Source organism: Homarus americanus, unplaced genomic scaffold (assembly GCF_018991925.1).
Source record: "Homarus americanus isolate GMGI-L3 unplaced genomic scaffold, GMGI_Hamer_2.0 scaffold7626, whole genome shotgun sequence".
Classification (NCBI taxonomy): domain Eukaryota; kingdom Metazoa; phylum Arthropoda; class Malacostraca; order Decapoda; family Nephropidae; genus Homarus; species Homarus americanus.
This window is the reverse complement of record NW_024718273.1, coordinates 19,748,152-19,770,805: the sequence shown is the minus strand read 5'-3', so window position 1 is coordinate 19,770,805 and position 22,654 is coordinate 19,748,152. Positions and strand designations below refer to the sequence as shown.

The 22,654-nt window shown below is 37.6% G+C and overlaps 2 protein-coding genes across 4 annotated transcripts; one reads left to right on the top strand and one right to left on the bottom strand.

The window, feature by feature from the left end:
- Positions 1-786: 786 nt before the first annotated feature.
- On the top strand, positions 787-15,734 carry LOC121859557 (optineurin-like). 3 transcript variants are annotated; one of them, XM_042356472.1, is made up of 15 exons: positions 1,297-1,363; positions 2,084-2,104; positions 3,863-4,005; positions 4,769-4,868; positions 5,304-5,482; positions 7,000-7,164; positions 7,445-7,598; positions 7,972-8,081; positions 8,553-8,696; positions 10,135-10,197; positions 10,467-10,634; positions 10,825-11,001; positions 11,387-11,547; positions 12,291-12,423; positions 13,762-15,734. In XM_042356472.1, the coding sequence occupies exons 3-15, from the start codon at positions 3,868-3,870 to the stop codon at positions 13,882-13,884; spliced, it is 1,815 nt and encodes a 604-aa protein (XP_042212406.1). In that variant the 5' UTR covers positions 1,297-1,363; positions 2,084-2,104; positions 3,863-3,867; the 3' UTR covers positions 13,885-15,734. The 3 variants fall into 3 exon arrangements, with proteins under 3 accessions (XP_042212407.1, XP_042212404.1, XP_042212406.1); XM_042356473.1 differs by lacking the exons at positions 1,297-1,363; positions 2,084-2,104 and adding an exon at positions 787-923; XM_042356470.1 differs by lacking the exon at positions 2,084-2,104 and having other exon boundaries at positions 1,236-1,363.
- Positions 15,735-18,630: 2,896 nt separating this feature from the next.
- Positions 18,631-22,335, bottom strand: LOC121859556 (ATP synthase subunit e, mitochondrial-like). Its single transcript, XM_042356469.1, has 3 exons — positions 22,230-22,335; positions 20,939-21,095; positions 18,631-18,821 (listed from the first exon to the last, which is right to left on the bottom strand). The coding sequence occupies exons 1-3, from the start codon at positions 22,272-22,274 to the stop codon at positions 18,766-18,768; spliced, it is 258 nt and encodes an 85-aa protein (XP_042212403.1). The 5' UTR covers positions 22,275-22,335; the 3' UTR covers positions 18,631-18,765.
- Positions 22,336-22,654: the final 319 nt, after the last annotated feature.

Genomic DNA, 22,654 nt, shown 5'->3' with positions numbered 1-22,654 from the left:
CTTTTATTCAAGGAATAATTAACACTTGCTCATTTACAGTCGTTGCCTCGCACAGTCCCTCACACCATACAGATGTAATTTAGTATTATTCAACATAACACCCATGAAGGTTACTACATACACACAAAGTTCGCTTTAAAGGTAGTTGCGCCTTGCTTAAACATGCTAGCAATTGCCGATGTTTGCGGGACAATAGCCCAGTATAGTTTAAATAGGTTAACACTTCAACAATTTCCGGACATTTTTTTACAAGTGGACAACCATGGATTTTTGGTTAAGCAATGTGTCTTTCCGATGGGTTACACAAGGACACTTTTCTAATAAGATCGGTTTCCCTCGCAAATGACTTAAATATACCAGAGGATCCAGGGGGCTATTTAATATTCCCGATATATTAACGAGACAAGTAACCCCCTCAATGGTTAGTATCCCTATTAGTGGAACAAACAGTTAGTGGAATGCGTTCATGTTTTCCACAGTTGTTCTTTGGTTAATATTAACTAATAAAATCGACACGATAATTTTTTAATTAATTTTTAAGTTTTGTTCATCTATCAACGATCATAAAATACTTGTAGTGGACGTGACATGGAAGAGGGAAATTGCGGGGTAAAACGGCGAGAAACTTAACAAATGGTAAAATTTAATGTATCTCCGAAGAAATTAATTACAGTGGTCCTATAGAAAACAAATACATTTCCAAACCGATCAGTGGTGAAGAGGATAAAGGTATAGCTGTAGAGAAAGTGTTTTTTGCTTGACTGCATACTTGCCTGTTAGTGTGACAGACTGACAGCTGGTGTTCAGTGTTCACCTCTAGGAGGGTAATCATTTGTGGGCGTGTGACGGCTAATGTTCACTTTCGCTGACGTTATAATGTAGTACTGTGCTTCAACAACTAATGTCTTTAAACGTGTAACAAGGTTAGTAACACACTAGTCCATCAACACTAAAAAACAATGAGAAATAGAACTGTCAGGTGTTTGTCCGTCTCTCTGCAACCAAGGTCAGGGATAACTCACATTTCCAATACTTTAATAATATACATATAAGTTTTTATTATCGTATACATAAAAAAAATAATTTAAACACTTGACCGAGGGAGACGTATTGTAAAGTACCTCTAAAACACCACAGCCCTTAATGCCCAACAGCCGTCAGATACAACAGTCATGAAATTAATAAAACATATTTTTTCTTGTAATCTATAGTAGTAGTTGAAATATATATGGTTTTATTAGTTTTCTCAGATAAAATTGCACAACTGATCCTGGTGAGGAAGATATTTCAGTTTAGTTTCATCAGAGAAATTCACCTGAACAGAAAACGGGGAGGTAAACAAGGAAGGAGGCCCAGCGTTCAGGTAATATATTAATAATTGATGGTTATGGTCATGTAGTAAACAATATAGTGGAAACAATTGATATATGAATGATTTAAGACTGTGGTATATTTCTTACCAACAGTTTCAGTCCCTACTTGTAATAGCCTGAGTCCCTTCATGGTGCTGCCTCCTACCTCAACAATATTACATAGTTCCTTTTCCCCGTGTGATTTTATCAAGAAATATTACATAGATATAGGAAAAAAATTAGATACAGTTGTCAAATTGGGAATAAAGGGGCAAAATTTCACTGGGTTAAGGGGAAGGGGCAGGTCAACCTAATCTAACCCAATGAAAATAAATCTTTATCTGATGGTCCACTCATGAAATCTAACCTTACCCAGTGACAGGGGTCCGACTAATTACCCAAATGTAGCCGGAATGAAGTCCAATAATGGTCCTAGATGAATAAATCGGACTGCCAATCACTTCTCGACTAGTATTTGGTGTCAGAAAGTCACAAAAAATTGGAAAACTTACTTTAATCTGAGTTAATAGATCGCGTGCATGTACCGACGGAGCGAGTAATTACCCAAATGTAGCCGCAATTAAGTCAAATGATGGTCGTACAAGCGTTATTCGGGCTGTGAACCACTAAGACTAAGAGTTACCCAGTAATGTGCGTACAGTATGTGAACATTTGTGAGTTGTTGTTTTATTCATAATATAAGAGTCATATAAATATTCTTTACTCCACAGCCAGCTTGAATGACTGTGATAGTAAGTAGAGTATTTATTTATTTATTATTTATTGTACAATATCTGTTTCTTACAATACTGTAATATGATGTACAGTGTTAACAGGTATTTGTTTAATGCATTATTACTGTAGTGAACTGGTGTTGGTAAGTGTTACAAACAGTTGGATTGTTATGTATTTGTTCTAAAGCATATTGAGGCTTAATGGCCAATGACCATGAAATAAAGGTATGGTACAGTCACCCAAAAAAGTCTTGTCGCCTCTCATCCTGAACCACAAACCCCGAGATTCAGACTCATGAACCAGAAGCAGTAGACACTGATAATTTATTCTGTCCATAAATGCTTCGGATTCAAGAGTCTGAATCTCGGGGTTCATAGTTCAGGGTGAAAGGCGACAGGACTTTTTTGGGTGACTGTACAGTACTGTACTGTATTGTTCAGTTTCCTGGAATCATTACCGTACCACTAAAGTGTGTAAATAATACCAAGGTTTTTGAGGAAGTAGATTATGGTGAAATTTCAGGAAAACAAATTGATAAATAAAATGCTGGTGGGAATATATCCAGAAAATTAAAATTAGAAATGCTTTTATTAACTTGATGATTTGGTTGGCTGATGACCTAAAGTCTGATGGTTGTGTCACATCACAGGGCTGCTTATTTAAGGGTTCTGTGTACTGTACTCACTTAACCCTGTATAATATCAGCCAAGGTTGGTGTAGTAATACTTTACGATATATCAGCCCTTCTCTCTCCTCTCAAATGAAGGACACTTGGAACAACAGTTGCCCTCTAGAGACCTTGTTTGAGTGGAGTCATCCCAGTCAACACAGAACACCCAAACACTACAGTGTGCTAGTCCCTTCATACACTAAAACCATTCCTGGCTGATGATCTGAGAGGATAGTTGTTGTAGCCTGAATCATCACAACTCGGAATACAGTATATTTTACAAAAGCTAATTATTGAGCCCCTCTGGACACTTCAGGGTCTGTTAGCTAAAGTCACCACAGCATTGTAGTATGTGTGATCATATAAAGTAAGATGAATATTAGGTTGTGATACAATGACTGGAGAGGATCACCACCAAGATCACACACACAAACACTAATAAGAGAGAGAGAGAGAGAGAGAGAGAGGGAGGGGTGGTTAAAAAAGTGTTTCAAAAGATGGTGATCTTACATGTTAAGGACAACATTATCATTTATCACATTAATCGTTCAAGACATAAAACAGGACAAAAGTTATTATAAACAATTAAATCTTTCATTTCTTTACTATTGCGAGTTAAGAGTTAGTACAGTACTCATACTTCACACTGCTCTTACCTTCACACTTCTTACAATATAACTTCTATAATTTGGAATAATAGGGACTCTTGGCTCTTCCCTTGTAAAAATAAAACAAATTATGGTCAGCTAAGGAAGGTATAGAGGACATATCCAGGTTCTGTTGTATTTTATCTATTGTTTTTGTACAGTGTATTAGTGTTATGTAGTTCAGTCAATACAGTATGTTGGTTAGGTTAGATAATACAGTAGTTTACTTCCCATATGCTCTATGTACTCCTTCATCATGGTACAGTACAGTATTTAGTGCTCTATGTAATAAAAGATAATATGTTTGTTATTTTAAACCCTCTGTACATTATTCATAGAGCTTCCAGGTTCCACAAACCCCCCCCCCCCCAAATATATTCAAGGTCAATCGTCCATTCTTATGTGCAGTTGATAAAGGTCTCCTTGATATGATTCAGGACATGCTTTCAAATTTTCAGGTGTAATGGTGCGACAAGACGAGCCCAGGATGGGTCAGGGTGGTTTGTGTGGAGTGACCACACCTGGTGTAGATTCATTGACTCCTATATTACCTGCTACTTCTCTCACAAGCACCTCAAATGGCACTGCCTCTGAAGTACAGGTGAGCCCAGCAGTTACATGACCTCTCATTAGTAGGAACACCGGCTAATACTATGTAAAAATAAACTGGTTCGTGTACAAAAGCACAGGTTAGATTTTTTATATGCCATAATTGTATTACATGTTGCCCTTATATTGAGAACAGAGTGATAGCTGGGGGAGATAGACTGAATATTGTGTTAACTGGGGACATTGGCTTAAATTCTCAACAGGGATAAATTTAAGTGCGGCTACCTCTTCGAATATGCAGACTTTGCCAGTTTGGAATGCAATCTTGTTTCTTCAGTAAGATTATGGTCCATCAGTAATGCAGTTGGCTTTATCACAACAGCTATCAGAACATACAACCATGATATACAGTACTGTACCTACATTATTGTACACTTTATTGTGCACTTCTCAGGTAAATTAATTTGTTTTGAAGCGTCATACAATACTGGTGTACACTCTAGGGCTAAACTAGTGGACAGCTACACTAGTGACCTCCAGCAATGAGGATAATCATAAGTTAAAACAATGATATGATGTAAAGAAAAAGTTTAATAACTTTAAAAATCTAAATTGTAATAGAATGCTTTAAAACTCACATGCAGTTAAGTACCCCTATTTAGTTAAACATTTCTTCATCGCCAAAGGTCACTAGTGTAGGTTCCATGTGGCTGTCGATGACTTTAGTCCTGGAGTGAACTGTACGGCACTATAATATAAGGATAATGAAATTTGATCAAGTGAATATAAAGTTGTTTTTTTTTCAATTGTTTTAGGAATCGTTATCAAGTCTGATGTCAGCTGAAGGAACTGTGAACCAGGAGGACCTTATTTCTAAGTTTCGTGCAGTCATCAATGAGAACCTGGAGCTGAAAGGTTGGAACAACGGTCATGTAGTCAACTGCACTGTACTCTCATTATATACAGTGCAGTATTGTAAAGACTGGGTGGACTGTGGTTCTGTAGGTCACTATTACATGCATCTGAATAAAATCATCTGGCATAAGTCAAATAGAATACTAAAAATGGCATCCCAGTAGTGAAGGGGTTAGCTTTTGTTTTCATTTTTTGTACCTGTAGTTTGCTTTTCATCTTCTTGGTTAGAGATGATCTTTCTCTTCTGTAATAGTTAATACCTGTATACAGTATGTTAGAAAATGACCTGCCTGTCTCTCTGTCTGTCTGTCTTTCTTTCTTGAGGATCCAAAAGAATCTCTCTGCTGGGAGAAGTCTTGAATAATGATGTCTGAAATATTCTTAATAGTGACTCTAGAGTGTCCAGGTTTAAATCTTTACACTCAACCTCCACAGAAACAGTGACACAAAACAACCTCGCTCTCCGGCAACAATTAGGACTTGTGGTGAAGTGGAGGCAGCAGAACGAATTACATCAACAGCAACAACGGCAGCGCATCAATGAGTTCTCTCAGCAACTGTCATCACTCCAGCAAGAAAATGCCTCTCTTAGATCTCAGCTTACTGGTTCTAAGGTAATTTTATTAAGAGATGACCAATGACTAAAACATATTACTGTATTGCTGTATGGTGTGTACTGTATTATGTCATCTAGCTACAGTAAAACATATTATTGCTGTATGGTGTGTACTGTATTATGTCATCTAGCTACAGTAATACAGTGTTCCCTCGGTTAATGAACAGAATTCGTTCCAGAAGGTCGTTCGTTAACCGAAAATTTCGTTAACTGAATCCATTGTTTCAATGGGATATTGGGTAATTGGTTCCAGCTCACTGAAAAGTACATACAAAGTAAAAACAAAATGCAGTAAAGTACACTTACTTTGAGGTGTGTATGTAGAAGGTTCTTGGTTGATGATGATGATGGGAATTAGAAGTGGGGTGGAGGAGAAGAGAAGGAATGGGGATGGAGGAGAAATTACCTTCCAGGGGACCCATGCTTGATGCCATCATTTCACCAATAAAATTTTAAGCTCACTAGGTGTAATTCAAGATTATTTTCTTTATATCAACACTGCACTGCACTATATATTGTCAATCTGTTAAATAAATTTCAGAATGACCAATTATTGTGCTGTAAAAATTTAAAAATACTCTGTGTTCAAGAGACCCACAAGCAAAATGTTTCCTCCACTGAACAGACACAAACTGACGCCTTGGTGGGTGAGTGAAGTGGCTGATGGGCGTACCAAAAACTAGTTCCCTGTACTGCAGTTATGTTAAATAAGTGGACAATTATTGAATAGCACAACCTTCTTGATATTTACTCCAATGGAAATGAATGTAAGCCCTAGAACCGATTACTGTATGGCGGACTAATCTGCCAGCCAATGAGCAAGCCAAAACATGTTGACATGTTTTCGTAAGAATTTCGTTAATCGAATTTTTGTTCGTTAACCGAATTGAAGATTCTTATGGAAGGTAATACGTTAACCAAGGCGTTCGTTAACCGAGGGACCACTGTACATATTGTTGTGTGGTGTGTACTGTATTATATCATCTAACTACAGTAATACGTAATTATTGTTGTTGAATATTTTGTATCATGTTATCTACCAGAGGTTTATTTGACTTTTCCATGGTTGTATTTCTGAGTGTTGGAGAGAATGATTGGACTGGTAGGTAGGGATGGGCCTGGGATCCTTCAGGGAGAGTGAACCTGATGAAAGGAGCTCATCTGCTCCACTCAAACACACCTGTCCCCTGCTACCACACCTGCACCATCCTAGTACACCTGTCCCCTATTACCACACCTGTCCCTGCTAGCACACCTGTCCCCTGCTAGCACACCTGTCCCATACCAGCACACCTGCACCCTCCTAGCACACCTGCACCCTCCTAGCACACCTGCACCCTCCAAGGACAAAATAATATCCTAGATCGGAATAAAATCAAAGACATGAATTAATGTGATATCTTAGTGAGTGGAAGTGTTATTTATGTTCAGAAAGGAAAGATGTCAACAATTTATCTGTACAGTACATCAAGGTACAAGTTTATATAGTGACACGATGCATCTTATGTGTTTCAGTCTTCAGAGGAATCTCAGCCACGTTTCCGAGAACTGGATGAAACTATAAAGTTGTTGAACACGCGTTTGGAGGTTGCCGAGAGGAACCTGCGTCAAATACAAGAGGAAAAGGAGAAGCTGATGGCACAGAGGTCCAGGCTAGAGGGAGACATTACACTTCTTAAGGTGGGATAATCATGTGCCTCTGTGTCATCTCCCTGAGAGGTTTAGTAGATGACTTTTAAAGAGTCTTGTTAGGTTAGTCCTGGGTGAAGGTACTAGTGTGGGTTGTGTGTGTAGAATTTTAATTGAATTCATGAGGTTATTTTAAATATTATGATAAATATATCACTTCCCAAGAAACCTTTTGTGGACTGCTCAGCTGGGAAAAATCTTATGTATTTTCATCAATTTATTTTGAAAGTTTCCTTCCTTTTTATCCTTTAAAATTATTTAATTCATGCAGTGTGATGTGACAACAACTCGTAGTGAGCAGGAGCGGTTGCAGCTAGAGAGATTTGAACTTTTAAGCACAGCCAGTGAACTCCGACAGCAGCTGCGTCAGGTCAGAGAAGGTGCTGCTGCCCAAGCTCGCTCTCTTGAAGCCAGTCCTGTTTATGGTTTGTATTTGATGTATAATTTTTACACGTATAACTACAGTATTTCAAACCAAATATAATCCTTGCTAGGGGAATATATTTTTCAGTTTATCTCACAAGACTGTCCAGTTACATAAGCTCTAGTGTGCCTGTACAGTATGTGGTCTGTACTCTACAGGGTACTGTACAGTACTTTAATTGGGGTCATCGCATATTAGGAACTGCACACTGTTGTTGCTTGATCCATTGTCATTTTATATTTTTAAGATGTCAATGAAAGCCTTCACCTGACACATTGCAGCTTAAGAATATTGGTCTTGTTGTATTATTATTATTAAAGAACAGCCATAATTTGTTGGTCTTGAACATATTCCATTTATAAATATTATTGCAGAGGGCGGACTCCCTACTGAAGCAGCAGTTCAGAAGTTACGTGATCAGCTAAGAAAAGAGCAAGACACGTCTGCTACACTCTTACAGGAGTTGCACGACACACGCACACAGGTACCATCACCATCCTTAACCAATCAGTCGGTGATGATTTGTCATGAATAGTTTGTGTGGAATGACCTAGGATACTATCTCATATAACAGTGCCATCTGATCATACCTCAGAGTATAGCAGCAGTACAGTATTACTAACATAGTGATCTTTCCTGCCATATCTGACGACTTCAGTTTCAGAAGAAATGTGTTTCAATTTACATGAATTTACTAAGGGGTGAATGCTGTGCCTGGTACACATAGTAAGCAACTGGGAGCACCTTTTTACCTCCATGAAACCTGATAACCTGGTTACTCTAATACTGTATAATGTACCTCTGTAGGTTAACATTCATAAATGAACAGATGAGAGTGTGTAAGGTAACAAAGATGTTAACACTAGGATTTATCAGAAAGTTTTGAAGATATTAAAATCTAAAACAATGCAGATAAACTATATATGAATATTCACTTTCCTGTCTCATTGCTCAGGTTGAAGGTTTAGAGTCAGAGGTCCAGAGAGCTCAAGAGGAAGCCGCTCTTCACCGTGAACGCTTCCGCACCTTGCAGGCCAAGGCTGACGCAGTGCTCACCCAGGCTGCACCATCGAGCCGTGCACCTGATGCCCTTATGAAGGTAAAAGTATTTCCAGGGAAGAGGTCTGTCTTGGTATGTCATTTCCTTTTTACAGGAACCTTTCGATTTACATAATACGTACAGTAATTACACTCTTGAAAATGATCGTGTAAATCAAACAACGTTAATAATGGAGATTAAGGGGTTTTGTTTATTAATAAGACTGTACCCAATATTTTATCAAAGAAAATTTACAGTATACATTAAGTCCTCATTTATCGTTGTACCAGACAACGTTGTTTCATTATAACGTCGCTTCTCTTTAGATAAGCATGATTCTGCCAACGTCCCGACCGATTCATTATAATGTTGTCACCCAACACGGACAACTTTGTATGGCGCATCACCCTCTCTCATCTTGGTGCACTACGCTCTCTGGCGGAGCGTCCCCAGTCTTTGTTAGGCTTCCGCAGTGTACATGCGTGCTTAAGTGTTTTTGCTATAAATACTGTACTGTACAGTATTGTAACCATTTGAAATGGCTTCCAAGCACCCACCAAGTGTTAGTGATGCAAGTGTTGTGAAGAAGCAATGCAAGATCATTAGCCTCGCTACGAAAATGGAGGGGGAACCCCAGTCAGAGTGAGAAGGGGAGCCTCCCTCCAGGTCTCAGTGACTCTCCACCCTCCTCTCCATTACCCACCACACACTCGCTCCACCTCTGACCATCAGTGAGTACAATACAAAATAATTTAGTTTATTTATCTTTTTGGATGTATAATATATATTTTCTATAAAAATTCCATTGAATTTATGTACTGTATATATAATGTATTTTATGGGGCAAAGGGAGGCTGGGAATACAACTAACGTATTTTATCTATTTCTTATGGGGAAAATTGATTCCGTTAACGTGGTGTTTTTTTTAAGGACTTGACCACGACAAGATGCGAGGACTTACTGTACACGTACCAGGAAATATAAAATACTCCGGGCTGTTGTTTCTTAGCACCACAGGTGCCAGGAGAACTTAATGGATGCTTTGGTGGCATGATCCAAGGAGCAAAACACATACAATATACTGTACAGTATGGTAAACTGTACTGCAGCACAAAATACTGAAGCACTCTGTGACTATACTGTATCCATACATTGAGAACTGCAAGGCAGGAAGCTGCACACTCACGCCACTCATGCTTCTCATACGGCGCTGGCAACGAAATACTGTTTAGCTGCCTGCCCGGTGGTTATGTTTGTTGAGGGTTGCATTATTCCAATCATAAGCCCACATAAATTAAAAAGGTGTAATTGGACCGCGTGCCTTAATTTAAAAATGGCATAAAGCAAACACATGTAAATCGAGAGGAACCTGTACTAAAAAATTCAGTGGGTCTTTTTTTGCTCGTAGTGCCAGAATACTTCAATACTGTACTTTACTGCAGATTTATTTTAAATTTTTGCTTCCAAGTCATCCAGTTGTATGTAATATCAATTACAGGATCCAGTGGACGCCTTAGAGAAAAAACGACTTCGAGATGAAGCAGCCATGCTCCGTGAAGAAGTAAGAGAAACCAAGTGCTTGAGCAAGCTTTTGTTTTGTAATGAAATAATTTTGGGGGTATAGTGCCAAAGATGTGAATGAAGAACAAAATTGTCATTACCACTGAGTCAGATGGTCAAAAGTCAAGGTTGTTTGCTATTTATTGGAAGAATTGTCTTCTGCAAATTTCACAGTAATATTGAAAATAATTTTTGCATTGTACAGTCAAAAGGGTTGCAGGTAAACTGTAGATGCCAAAGATGTAAACATTTACTTGTTATGTTATTAAGGTGGACACCCTTGAAGCTGCCCTGGAAGCTGAGAGACAAAAGAATAGTGATGAGAGGACAGCTGTCTCCAGAGCTCACACTGAAATAAATCGACTCAAGAAAGAACTGCAGGAGGTGAAAGATCGCTCTGAAAGGGACACACACAATGACCAATATTATCAGGTGAAGGTTAGTACAGTCCCAAGGTTTACAATTTGTATCCTTTAGTGATACATACAGTACTTGTAGCTGTTACTTATTATTGCATGTAATTACTTTTTATGAGGTGTTTCATGTTACTTGGTCACCTCAATCAAAATAAAAGAATATCAAGTCACTGGTAAAATGGTTGAAAGTATTAAAATTTTGCATTTTTCAGATAAAGTCTATTAGTGAGAAGTATGATGAAACAACAGCCAAACTCATGTCTTATGAGGAGTTGTTAGCTGCCAAGAATGATGAACTGTCCAAAATTAAGAAAGATCTTGGTCAGGCAAAGGCCACTCTGACAGAACGCACAAGTGAGGGGGAGATAAATGCGATACTCAGAGCTCAGGTTGGTGAAATTTAAAGGTTTCATTTATTTATTTTTTTCTTATTGACATCTTCTCAGTGGCTGGGTGCATGCATGTGTTTTTGATCAAGTTACTTGCTGACAAACTTACTAGAGATAAACACACATACAATATATGATATCTTGTGTCAGTAATGATATGGAAAAGAATAATTCTCCATTTTTTATCACTTCTTAAGAGATAAATACAAGAAAGATGAAAAGTACATTGGACATCAAGTACCTGTAAACCTTAGCTCAGCATAAATTAAATTTGGGTATTAAATCATCCATCATATATGTGCAAATCTGGTGAACCTAGACATAAAGAAGGGCAGCCTGTAGTGATGGTGGTAGATCATCTCTTATATCAACAACTTATTTCCAGGTGGAAGTCTACCAAGGAGACTTCAGAGCAGAACGTGAAGCAAGAGAAGCTCTAGCTACTGACAGAGAGAAACTGAGAGATGAATTACGTCACCTCCAGACTCGAAACACACAGCTCATAGACGAACTGGAGGCTTACCAGCGAAGACATCTTAATCAAGGGTTTGTAGTAGATTATGATTTCTTTGTTCTTGATATTATTTTTTTATTTACAAATGTTAAAGTATTTTAATGAACATTGTGATTAAAATCTTAAATGTTTTAATTTTGAATCTGTTTAAAAGATTATATTGTATTAGGCTCCAGAAGCACTGCCTTTACTACATCACAAACTCATATAATTTATCATGACCTCCATAACATCACATCACCACACAAGCATAACTACTACAGTTTATCTCATGAATCATCCATCTTCTAATTCACCTCCACTGTTTTAGAATCCCTCACTTGGATACAATATTTGACTGACTATTTATTCTCGTTTCATATGTACAGTACCCTACATGTTTGTTACCCTCACATAAATGAAGTAGGTCCAGGTCCCCCTCCCAAGAATAGTGTACCAGCCTTTCTCTACTTAGATGCAGGGTGATCAGACAGGTGTTGATCATATCCATAACATTAATGGGTTACACCAGCCCCATAGCAGGGCGGTAGTCCGGTACTTTTATTAGTCTTGGTTCCCCTTTCCCTTACTGTGGGTGACTGTTTCAACAGGGAGGTACACTAACTATAAGATGAAATCCAGCCATCAGCATCAGGGGTACTCGGGTCCTGATTCCCTAGACATATTGAGTACTTTCTGTGAGTCACTCCAGGCCCACTCATAATTTGAAATTTCAGGACTTCTTCTTTCTTGGTAAAATTCACACAATAAAAAATTCCACTTTGTAATATTCCAGTCAAGGACGAGGTTCCAGAGCTGCTTCAGAAGAGCCGGCAGCAGCAGCAGCAGGGGCTACCTCTGGTGGAGCTTATCTTGCACTTACTCCAGAGGCATTGTGGGAAAAACTTTCCAACTCATCTGACAAAAAGGTCTTAAATTGTGTCTTTATGTGGGGTAGGCATATTTGTGTTGGCGTGCTCCACTCTTTATTCTAAGTACAGACACTCTCCGGTTTACAAAAAGATTCCATACAATAAACACATAATCTAACTTTGAGGAGTAGTCAGTCACATCTCAAGATGTTGGAAACACTCAAATAGTACAATAAACCCTCCCAGCTCTGTAAAGTTATGAATTTGTTTAGCTAAAGATAGTAAACTCATAGAAATATACCGGTACATACATACAGTAGTCCCTCGCCAACTGCAGGGGTTAGGCTCCTGGAAAACCCCGTGGTTGGTAAATCCACATTTGGTAAGACTAATGGGAAATACGAGGTTAGGTTCCATGGCTGCCGATAACTCTTGCTAAAGCCCAACTAAGTTGCCTGTTCTTTTGCAAAACAATACCTGCATTGTACATTTCATTAATTTTGTCTCAAATACATATAAAATCATGGTAGAGTAATATAAATTAAATAGTAATATAAATTTTACAGTAAATGGGGTATTTACCTTCATTGAGGACCATGGTGGATGAGGATGATGTGGAGGGAGAGGTGGTTGTTATAAGGAAGGGGCGGGGGGGGACACAGGCCCACTCTCTTTTGCAATTTTTCCATGTGCCATCAGCAACACTTTTTTTTTTCTTTACCGGTATTAGCCCACCCGGACACAGGTCACCGACCCACATCAGGGCCCGGGGGGCGAAAACGTATGTATCAAGGATTTGTTTTCTCACTGATGCCACGCGCTAGTCTATCGAGCACTTCAACCTTCTTTTCTAGTCATTGTGTTCCTTACCCTCTTCTCACCTTTATCAGGGGCCATAGTTAAAGGCAAAATCTATGTTATTACTGGAGAAAATACTTAATAAATATTCAGTGTACTGAGCAGTAAAATATGTCTGCTCGTTACGAGAACACAACACTGAGAGAGCGTGGCGGGAAGCTGCGTGGATGAATACATCGCAACACAGACGGAAAATGATGCCGTGCTAAACCGTGGACACTAAAATATTCAATGCCGTGGTTGGTGAAATAGTGTACAGAGTAAAAACCATGGATACCCAAAATCTGCAGTTGGTGAAGGACTACTGTACAGTCTTAAAAATTGATACATTGCCGAACGGCAATTCATGTTTGCTTGTACAGCACTGTACTGTAGTGAGAAGTTTTATATTATTTACACATAATATAGCCCATACAGTACTTAAAAATATATTGGCATTTCTTGTTGGTATCAATCAGCGTCTGTGCGAGAATCATCTTCATTTTCCTCCGCTACACAAAATAGTCTCGGGCTAAGACCTTATTTATTTTTTCACAGGAAGAAGAGAAGAAGGAGGAGGAGTTGGATGAAAACCTCTTCTATTGCCCTAAGTGCAATAAATCCTTCACTCAGTACCGTCCTCTAGAAGAACACGTAAATCGATGTCTGGATGAGGATTAGGCCACTTTAGACTTTCATTTGTGTTTTAAGGAATGAGCTTAGAATATTATTTCATTCAAATGCACACAGTACTGTAATTACTTATGATTAAACCCTTCACAGCATCATTTGGGACCTATATCTTTACTCTGACACAGCACACAGTACTCTCCTTACTTTCTGAGGGTGTGGTAGGTACATTTTCTTTATACATATATGTATGGGAATGCTAATCAGACAGATGGTCCAGCATAACATCCATAATGGTAATAATAAGCCACACACCGGACTAACAATGTGATAATACACCAGTCAAATGGCTATAATAAAAATTGTAACGTAAGATTGAACAAAAATACTGCATGTACAGTACAGTATAGGTGTCCTTCATAACTTAATGAGGAAGCATTGAAAATAGATCAGTAACTTTTAAAATCATAAACTCGTACATTTAACTTCATAAGGGAAAAATTTATTAACTTTTGTTTTGACTGAAAAATCAAACCTTAATTTAAACCCAAACCCATTTTTTTCTCATACTCTATATTATGAATTTATAAATTATTGATATAAGAGTTAACATTACTGTGCAGTGTCCACAAAATATGACAGTTTAAGCTTTCCCAAGAAAACATGTTATCTGTCTATGTGGTGAAGGTAGCATCAACACTAGTGGCCCTTGGTGGGAAATTCAAGTGATCACTTAATGTTATCATCATCATCACCATCATAATAATCATAACCATTATCCACGCTGGATGCCCTTCCTATCCCCAACCCTCTTTTACAAGAGTGGGAACTGGGCATTATATGTAGGCTTCCAGTACCTCTTAGCTAACAAGGCAGATTACTACTCCTTGAGGTGATCTGTCTACTTTTTTCCTTAACTTTTAAAACAATGGAGCAATTAAAACTCCACTTACTTATGATTCACTTTCAAATTTGAGATACAGTAATTAAGGTACATAGGAGAGGTAGCACCACTTCCTTAAGGCTCTGTAGTAATAAAAAAAAAAAGAGTAGCTTTTCTTGAAGTTTACTTATGGTATGAAATGCTGCATTGGTATTAAAGACAAATAATTTGTTCTTTTATTGCAGCCACTGATACCAATTGGCTCAGCCAAGTGTCTGAAACATCACTTCTATTTTTCTCTTTGAAACTAACATTCGTTTTTTCTTCTGCTAATTTATTTTCATCATTGTGCTTTATTATTAACTTTCTCCTTGTACTGTACACACTCTTCAACTCATTCATTATCATTCACCAGATCTGTGCCCTCTGCAGACAGCAGTTGATGCCCCTTATTTACACATGTTTTTCCACCAGCACCAAGTGTAGAAAAACTTGTGCTTTACCTCTGGTGTTGTACTTAATGAACGTCAACCTTTCAGGTTTGTCATACTTGAATAACAATAGTTCCTAATAATTCAGCTCTCTGAATATAAGGTCACTGACCTATTTTGGGGCATTACAGGTCTTGTCTTGTCATGTTTTATGCCAAACTTTGGTTCTACTGTGCACTATTTTAGCATGCTAGACGTCATAGGTTTGATCATGTAATAAACACTAGTCACCTCTCTCATAACTTGACTACTGTGACCTGTTTTTGTTTTGTTTGTTTTTTTCAGAATATAAAGGATGCATTTTAGTGCTAGTTCTACATTAAGGCAACAAGCTAGCCTCCAGACTTTGTATTCACAATATTCTGAATAATGTCTACCAGTAATGATCAATATTCTCTGCAAGTATAGTCTATGACTTCCATGTTGGAAAATTTGGGTCACTGTGTTAAGTTTAAGGTCTGTCTTTTGTTGTGAAATAATACAATAAACTACTGTACACACTTTTTGTGCATAAACTTGTAAAATAATTTGGTGTTTAACATCTTCACTGATGACAGTCAAGGTTCTTACTCAGCCATCCTCCCCACTCTCTTTGTGATAAATTTTTCCACCACAAAGAAAACTAGAGCATGCTAGTTCTCCTCCGTAATACAGTGGTCCCTCGGTTATTCGTTCCAGAAGGTCATTTGTTAACCGAAACCGTTGTTTCAATGGGATTTTGGGTAATTGGTTCCAGCTCACCGAAAATTACAAAGTAAAAAAAAAATGCAGTAAAGTTCACTTACTTTGAGGTGTGTAGAAGGCTCCTGGTTGATGATGATGGGAATTAGAAGTGGGGATGGAAGAGAAATCACCCCAGGCTTGATGCCGTCATTTCACCCATAAAATTTTAAGTTCTCTAGGTGTAATTCAAGATTATTTTCTTTAAATCAACACTGCACTACACTATATATTGTCAATATGTTAAATAAATTTCAGAATGACCAATATAATTGTATTGTAAAAACAGTTTATGTTCAAGAGACTCGCAAGCAAGATGTTTCCTCCAATGAACAGAGATACAAACTAAGGCCTTGGTGGGTGAGTGAAGTGGCTGATGGGTGCACCAAAAACTAGTTCCCTGTACTGTATTTATGTTAAATAAGTTAAAATTACTATAAAACTTGGACAATTATTGAATAGTACAACCTTCTTGATATTTACTCCAATTTTAATGAATGTACAGTAAACCCTAGAACCATTTTCTGTATTAGCGGACTAATCTTCCAGCTGGTGAGCAAGCCAAAGCATGTCGAAACATTTTCGTAAGAATTTTGTTAACCGAATCGAATATTCTTATGGAAAGTAATTCGTTAACCGAGGGACCACTGTATTTGTATGCAGATCACCACCCTTACTCTGACCGGAAAATCCATGCGGTCCTACGGGTATCACTATGATGGTAATTACCCTATACTATTTTGCCTGATATCTCAGTCATCAACTTTGAGAAGATGATACATCAGCCAGTGGTAGAATTCTTTTAGTAATGTATAGTAAATGTAATTATGATGAACTGGTGGCAACAACTAGATATCACATAGACTACTGTATTGGCGGACTAGCCCATCAGCTGATGCTCACAACAAAGCATGTTTCTCGTAAGGCTGTCGTTAAATCGAAGTTGTGCTCATTAGTGGAACTGAAAATCCTTATGGGAACGAATTCATTAACCGAAATTTCGTTAATTGAGGGACCACTGTATTTCATTTGATTTGCATTTTCTCCAGTTGTAATTTAAATTTTAATAAATATTTTATTACAATTTGGAATGAATATTAGAATTGTACATACCATTTATCATTCAAAATAAATAAAACTTGTGCGGGCCAGCTAATGAATGCATGTCCCGTACGGCACATATTAATATCAAGAAATTTAGGACTGACTAGTGTTTATCAGTTTGTCTTTTGTCACCATGAAGTGTACAGTACAGTACAGTACATATAGTTAATGAAATTAGCAGTGAAAACACTACTGCGAGTATTGTACACCACACTCCCGTCACCACCACTACTAAGTGTCTTGACAGTCACATTGAGTTCACCAGTAACAAGTCATGGACACATCCAGTACAGGTGAGTAGACCATATTGGAACTGCCCGCTGTCCGCATACTAAATGTCGAGAATACAAATTTATTTATATATACCCTGTATATGGGTATATATACTGTATGTATATTATAAACAAAAAAATTATGATACAGGCCATCAAATTGAGGTATTTTGGCTTGAAAAGAGTGGAGTGTGATAGCCGAGACAGCACACTCATCTGCCAGACAGATGGGAACGCCCAGCAACACCAGCTGATGGATGGCTCGCTGAGTGCAGCTGTACTGTGAGCCAGCACGAAGCTGCTGTGATCATATGACTGAGGGAAAAAACACTTTTTTCCATAATGTTAAAACTTGGTGGCTAAAAAAAATTTTCAAATGGCATACTGCATAAAAACACTGAGGGTGTTAAGTCTACACTAAAGGTTACAGTACATTCAGTGTTCTCAGGTAGCTTGAGTCGGAAACCCCACACCACTTTGAAATTTTCCACCTTGCAATATAGACAATAGACCCATAATTTTGGCCAAACCCGACCCCCCCCCCCATTAGTCCTAATTAGAGGAAGTTTACTGTATCTTGAAAGATTACAAAAAAACCTCATTAATACTTTCCCCTACAGGTATATTCAGTTCATTGGAAAATCAACATTTAAAAGTACTGTATCTGGCCACAACACAGAAGTATCAGTGCCAAAATCCATGACTAAGAAAATGTTTCGCTAACTTAACTCGAGAAACCACATACAAGCCATTCACAGTAAGATCAATAAACAGTGCGGTATCTGGTATCACTCTCGTCAGCAATAAAGCAATGAAAAACCTATGATGACCTTGTTCAATAATAATATATGTTACAGTCAAGACATGATCTTGTGTCCCTTTGTTTCACCCCAACATGACCCATGTTGTACCACTTCCACCAACATATCAGATATCAACTCTACTGTAAAAATGTATATACACTGTACTTATAATAATAATAAAAAAAAAGATAATTGTGGTAACACTCTTATGTGTACTGTATTTATTAAAACCATGTTACATGTAGTAATCCAGATGATAAATGTACAGTATATATCAGGTGAAACTAAGAGCTCAGGCACTCAATTGGCTCAGCCATGTCAATATTGTTACTGTATTATTGTCCATTCTGTACTGTACAGTATCTCTATTTTTCTGGCTAAATGGATCATTTCAATATCATTCAACATATCAATGGTGTGTAAAGCAAAGATGAAAGCGTGTGCCAAATTTATGTAACTGTACAGCACTGTTCTTCTCAGTGATGACCAACCCCCTTTAATGAGATCAATATTAAGTCACAAAATACATAGATTATAATTTATTTATTAAAGTTACACTTTATACATATTTTGCCATTGGATTATAGTTCTATACATTTGTAGAACAACAATGAAAAAAGAAAAAACTAGGGTTTCTGAATGAATACTGTACTACCCAGTTAGAAGTTTGGTGGAACTTTGACCCCAGCCTGTTCTGCCAAGTAGATCATCTCACCTGTGGGGAAATAAACACAAATTAAGAAAAAAAAAAAAAAAAAGCACAAACAAGAGCAACTTGACTTTAACACAGTTCATCACAGATGTGGGCGGAGCTTCTGGACAACCACGTGGTAGCAGACATGGAGGACAAACAGTGCCATTTACCTATTACCCTCAGAATGGCTGGAATGGCATCTCATTCATTTGCCATTACTTTAACTGAAGATGATGTATCTGGGCAAAAATTTCTACACCCTGATGTTCCCCAACATACATAAGTAATAAATAATGGTTGCCCCTCGTGTACGAGGATGGCAAGCCCAGAGCCACCAAGTTGTGAATTTGTTTAAGGTGTAGTAGCTGTTACCAACACAACAACCACACCCTGAGTTAACAAGTTGCATGATCCAGTGTCAAGGAATAGTCCGAGAAGACCGGACAACTCGCCAACTGCACTGGCTAACCAATATCCTGAATCACAATCTGCAAATCCATTAACATCAAGGTTCCCAATTACTGCTGGGTAAACAGGCAAATGGGCATTAATAAGCTTGCCCATAATTTCACCCTCACCAGTGATCGAACCCGGGTCCTCTCGCTTGCGAGGTGAGCCAGTTGAAACTATGGCTGGAGTGTATTTGACTTCCAGTAAAAGGTAACAGAGCAGAACATGTAAAGAAGCAAGTCTTCTGATTCTACGCAGCTCTCTCACTAGTGGTGCAGAACATTCTTTACAGCAGTGGTTCTAACCCAACCCAGGGTTGTGACCCAAATTTATTAATACAGGTACGTATACAGTATTCAAGTAACCCAAATTTATTTTACCATTGTCTAATGAATTTTTTTTTCCAAGTGAAATTAAGACATGGGTCACCTAGATTATCATCACTGCCATAACAAAAGAAAAAAGTTATGAATTGCTGCTGTAGAGGATAAATTATGTTTTCTTCTTAACTTCCATTTCACTCACCCTTTTCAACCCAAAATAAACTATTGAAGTGATAATAATTATCTTTTAGTTCAAGCATAAGTCTTACTTTAAGGGTCAGTACTGCTAAGTGTCTTTTCCTGCCTTCCCTTATTATGAAACCACAACAACTTCAGTGTTTCCTTTTTTCATCTGTAGTCTGATGCATCCATCTACAGTACATTATTTGATTGTTCTTGCTTTTGAGTAACATACACTTCCTGTACATTTTTACTTGATATCAATATGTACTGTACTTACTACATGTATTCTCTACTACTTCAATCCAAAATTCCTTGTATGGATTTATCATTTGAGCATCTATTATTAAATTTGCTCAATCTCTTGTTTGATAGTCATTATATTATGTAACAGTATGATTATCTTGTACTTCTTACTGACCACACCCTCATGTTTGTCTTGCCGCACTGTTGATGTTGTCCCGTGAACTCTCTAATGTAAAGTATTTGAAGGGAGAGAGGAGAGAAAGAGAAGAAATGAGGACAAAATAGAAAAAAGAAAAAGGAGAAGAAAGTGTACAATACAGTATGTTTACTCTGACGAAGATAGTGCCTAAATTAATTGTCAGTCTTAATGTGAATTGTTTGAACTGGATTCTGCTGTTCCCAATACCTGTTTACTATCCACTGACCTCACATCTTTGTTAAAACACTTTAATACCTACAATTTATCACTTCCATCTAATACACTTTCTTGTACACTTTGCACCAGTACCACTTCTTGCACTTCCTCACTTCTTTTCTGCTAATTTTTCATGTTTTAATCTTTGACATCAGTTTAACTTGAATCAGGTCCTAATTTTATAAGAGCTTTATAAGTGCAGTGTTGTAAGTCAGATCATAACTCAGAGCTATATTATACAACTAAAACTCAAAATATGATGGATCACCTAAAGAATCTCCACCCCAGCTTAATTCACCAAAAGATTAACCACCCTAACCTAACCTAACCCATCCTCATGCCCCCAAATAGTGATCTTTGTATTCTTCAATATGTTAAGAAAACAGATCACTCATAAATCATATTCCTCAAACATAAGATACACTACCTACAAAAGTTATGTTTGCTAGAAAATAAGTGTTAATTATGTGTCAGTATTAATCTTTACCACTGAATGAAGGAAATCTGCTCATAATTGAACTTACCTCGTGTAAACTTAGCCTTTTCCTCCGCAAGTTGAACATTTCTGACAACAGCCTGCTTGCCTTCTTCTTCTCTAATTATTACCTCCTTTGCACTTAGAGACTTAAAGTGGCTTCGTCCATACAGGACACCAGTCAAGAGGGCAGCCCATCGACCAAACTGTAATAAAAGATACCAGTAATTTCATAATTTTTGAGTTGCCTACTAAATTATATTTTGTATTTCTTTTACAGTACATATAAATAGTGGAATAATAATTTGGAATCTAGTAAACATGTGTTAAGCAATGTTGGGTCTGGTTAATACTGTAGCTACTTGGAGGATTGACCGCCTGGGAGCACCAGAATGTTGGCATAAGCTTCTCATGGGTCTGTCAGCTGTCCTTGGTGAAATTGAATGAATATCAATTATCAGACCATTAATACTGTACTCTTAAACACATTGGAAAAACAAACTTGGAAAATGTACAATTCCTCTACAATTGTATTAATATTTAAAATGCGTTAAAATTTTATTCTACAGAATTTTCCCGATGTTCCTCCTCCTCAGAAGTCAAGCGTCGTGAAGTAATAACTCTAACTTAGCTTAACCTAACCTATATCAGATCACCTGAAGAATCACCACCTTAGCTTATTTTACCTAAAGATTAATTACCCTAACACTATTCGGGGGATGAAATAAGGTTAGTGTTAGGATAGGTTAGGTTAGTGTTAGGGTGACTAATCTTTAGGTGAAATAGGCTGGGGTAGAGCTTCTTCAGGTGATCAAAAAAATACAAAGAAACACTATGACTTTAGAGCTGTTATAAAAATTACCAAACCCTTCTAGAGGAACCAACACACAGTGGTTAGGCGGAGGTGTTCACAGGGTCAGTACAGAGTTATCGAAATAATAAATACATTTTCTTCGTCCACCTTCTGGCATTTTAATGGGGTAAAAAAGTCTTACATCTTCTACAGCAACAAAACATAACCTACACCTAACACGGACTTACATTATATAAATCAACACAAAAAAAGAAATATCCCTAGAGAAACATTCATCAATAAGCTCAGCCACTTCTCCTTATACTTCATCCAATACCAAGGTGTCAGTCAGCCAAAGACTCCACCAATATTATATTAATTTATTATACAAACTGAGGATGCCAAGAGCTGCCTCACCGGCTCCTCTTATACTAACACTACAGCCAATAAAACACATCATTATATCATACAGGCCCAACAAATTCAATATCTGACAAAATTAAATTAACTACAAAGGATATTACTCGCACTATAGCCGTTGTTTTACCTTAATAAGTGGGGAGACACGGACAGGAGCACTGAGAGCCGCCATGTTAACTCGTCTGGCAGCAGCTGACTCACGGCCTCTGGCTACACCTCTTTCATAGTTTTTACTTTATATATAATTTGAATGTAAAAAAATATAAAATTGCTATTAATATTTATTTTATTAAGTTTAAGATGATTTTACCTCAATTCTGTCAATACTTTTTCCTCTTTTAGGTACTATCCATAAGATGTTTTATTTTACCGCGCAGTTTAAATATACTGTATACCTGTACAGTATATATATATATATATTTACCTTATCTTCTTCACAACTGATCTGTCTATAAGTCTTAGCCTCTTGGTCACATCTATTTTACACACTGTTAGCAAGTACTGAACAGGTTCTGGCTCCAGTTCATGCCCAGTACTGAACAACCTCTCAAC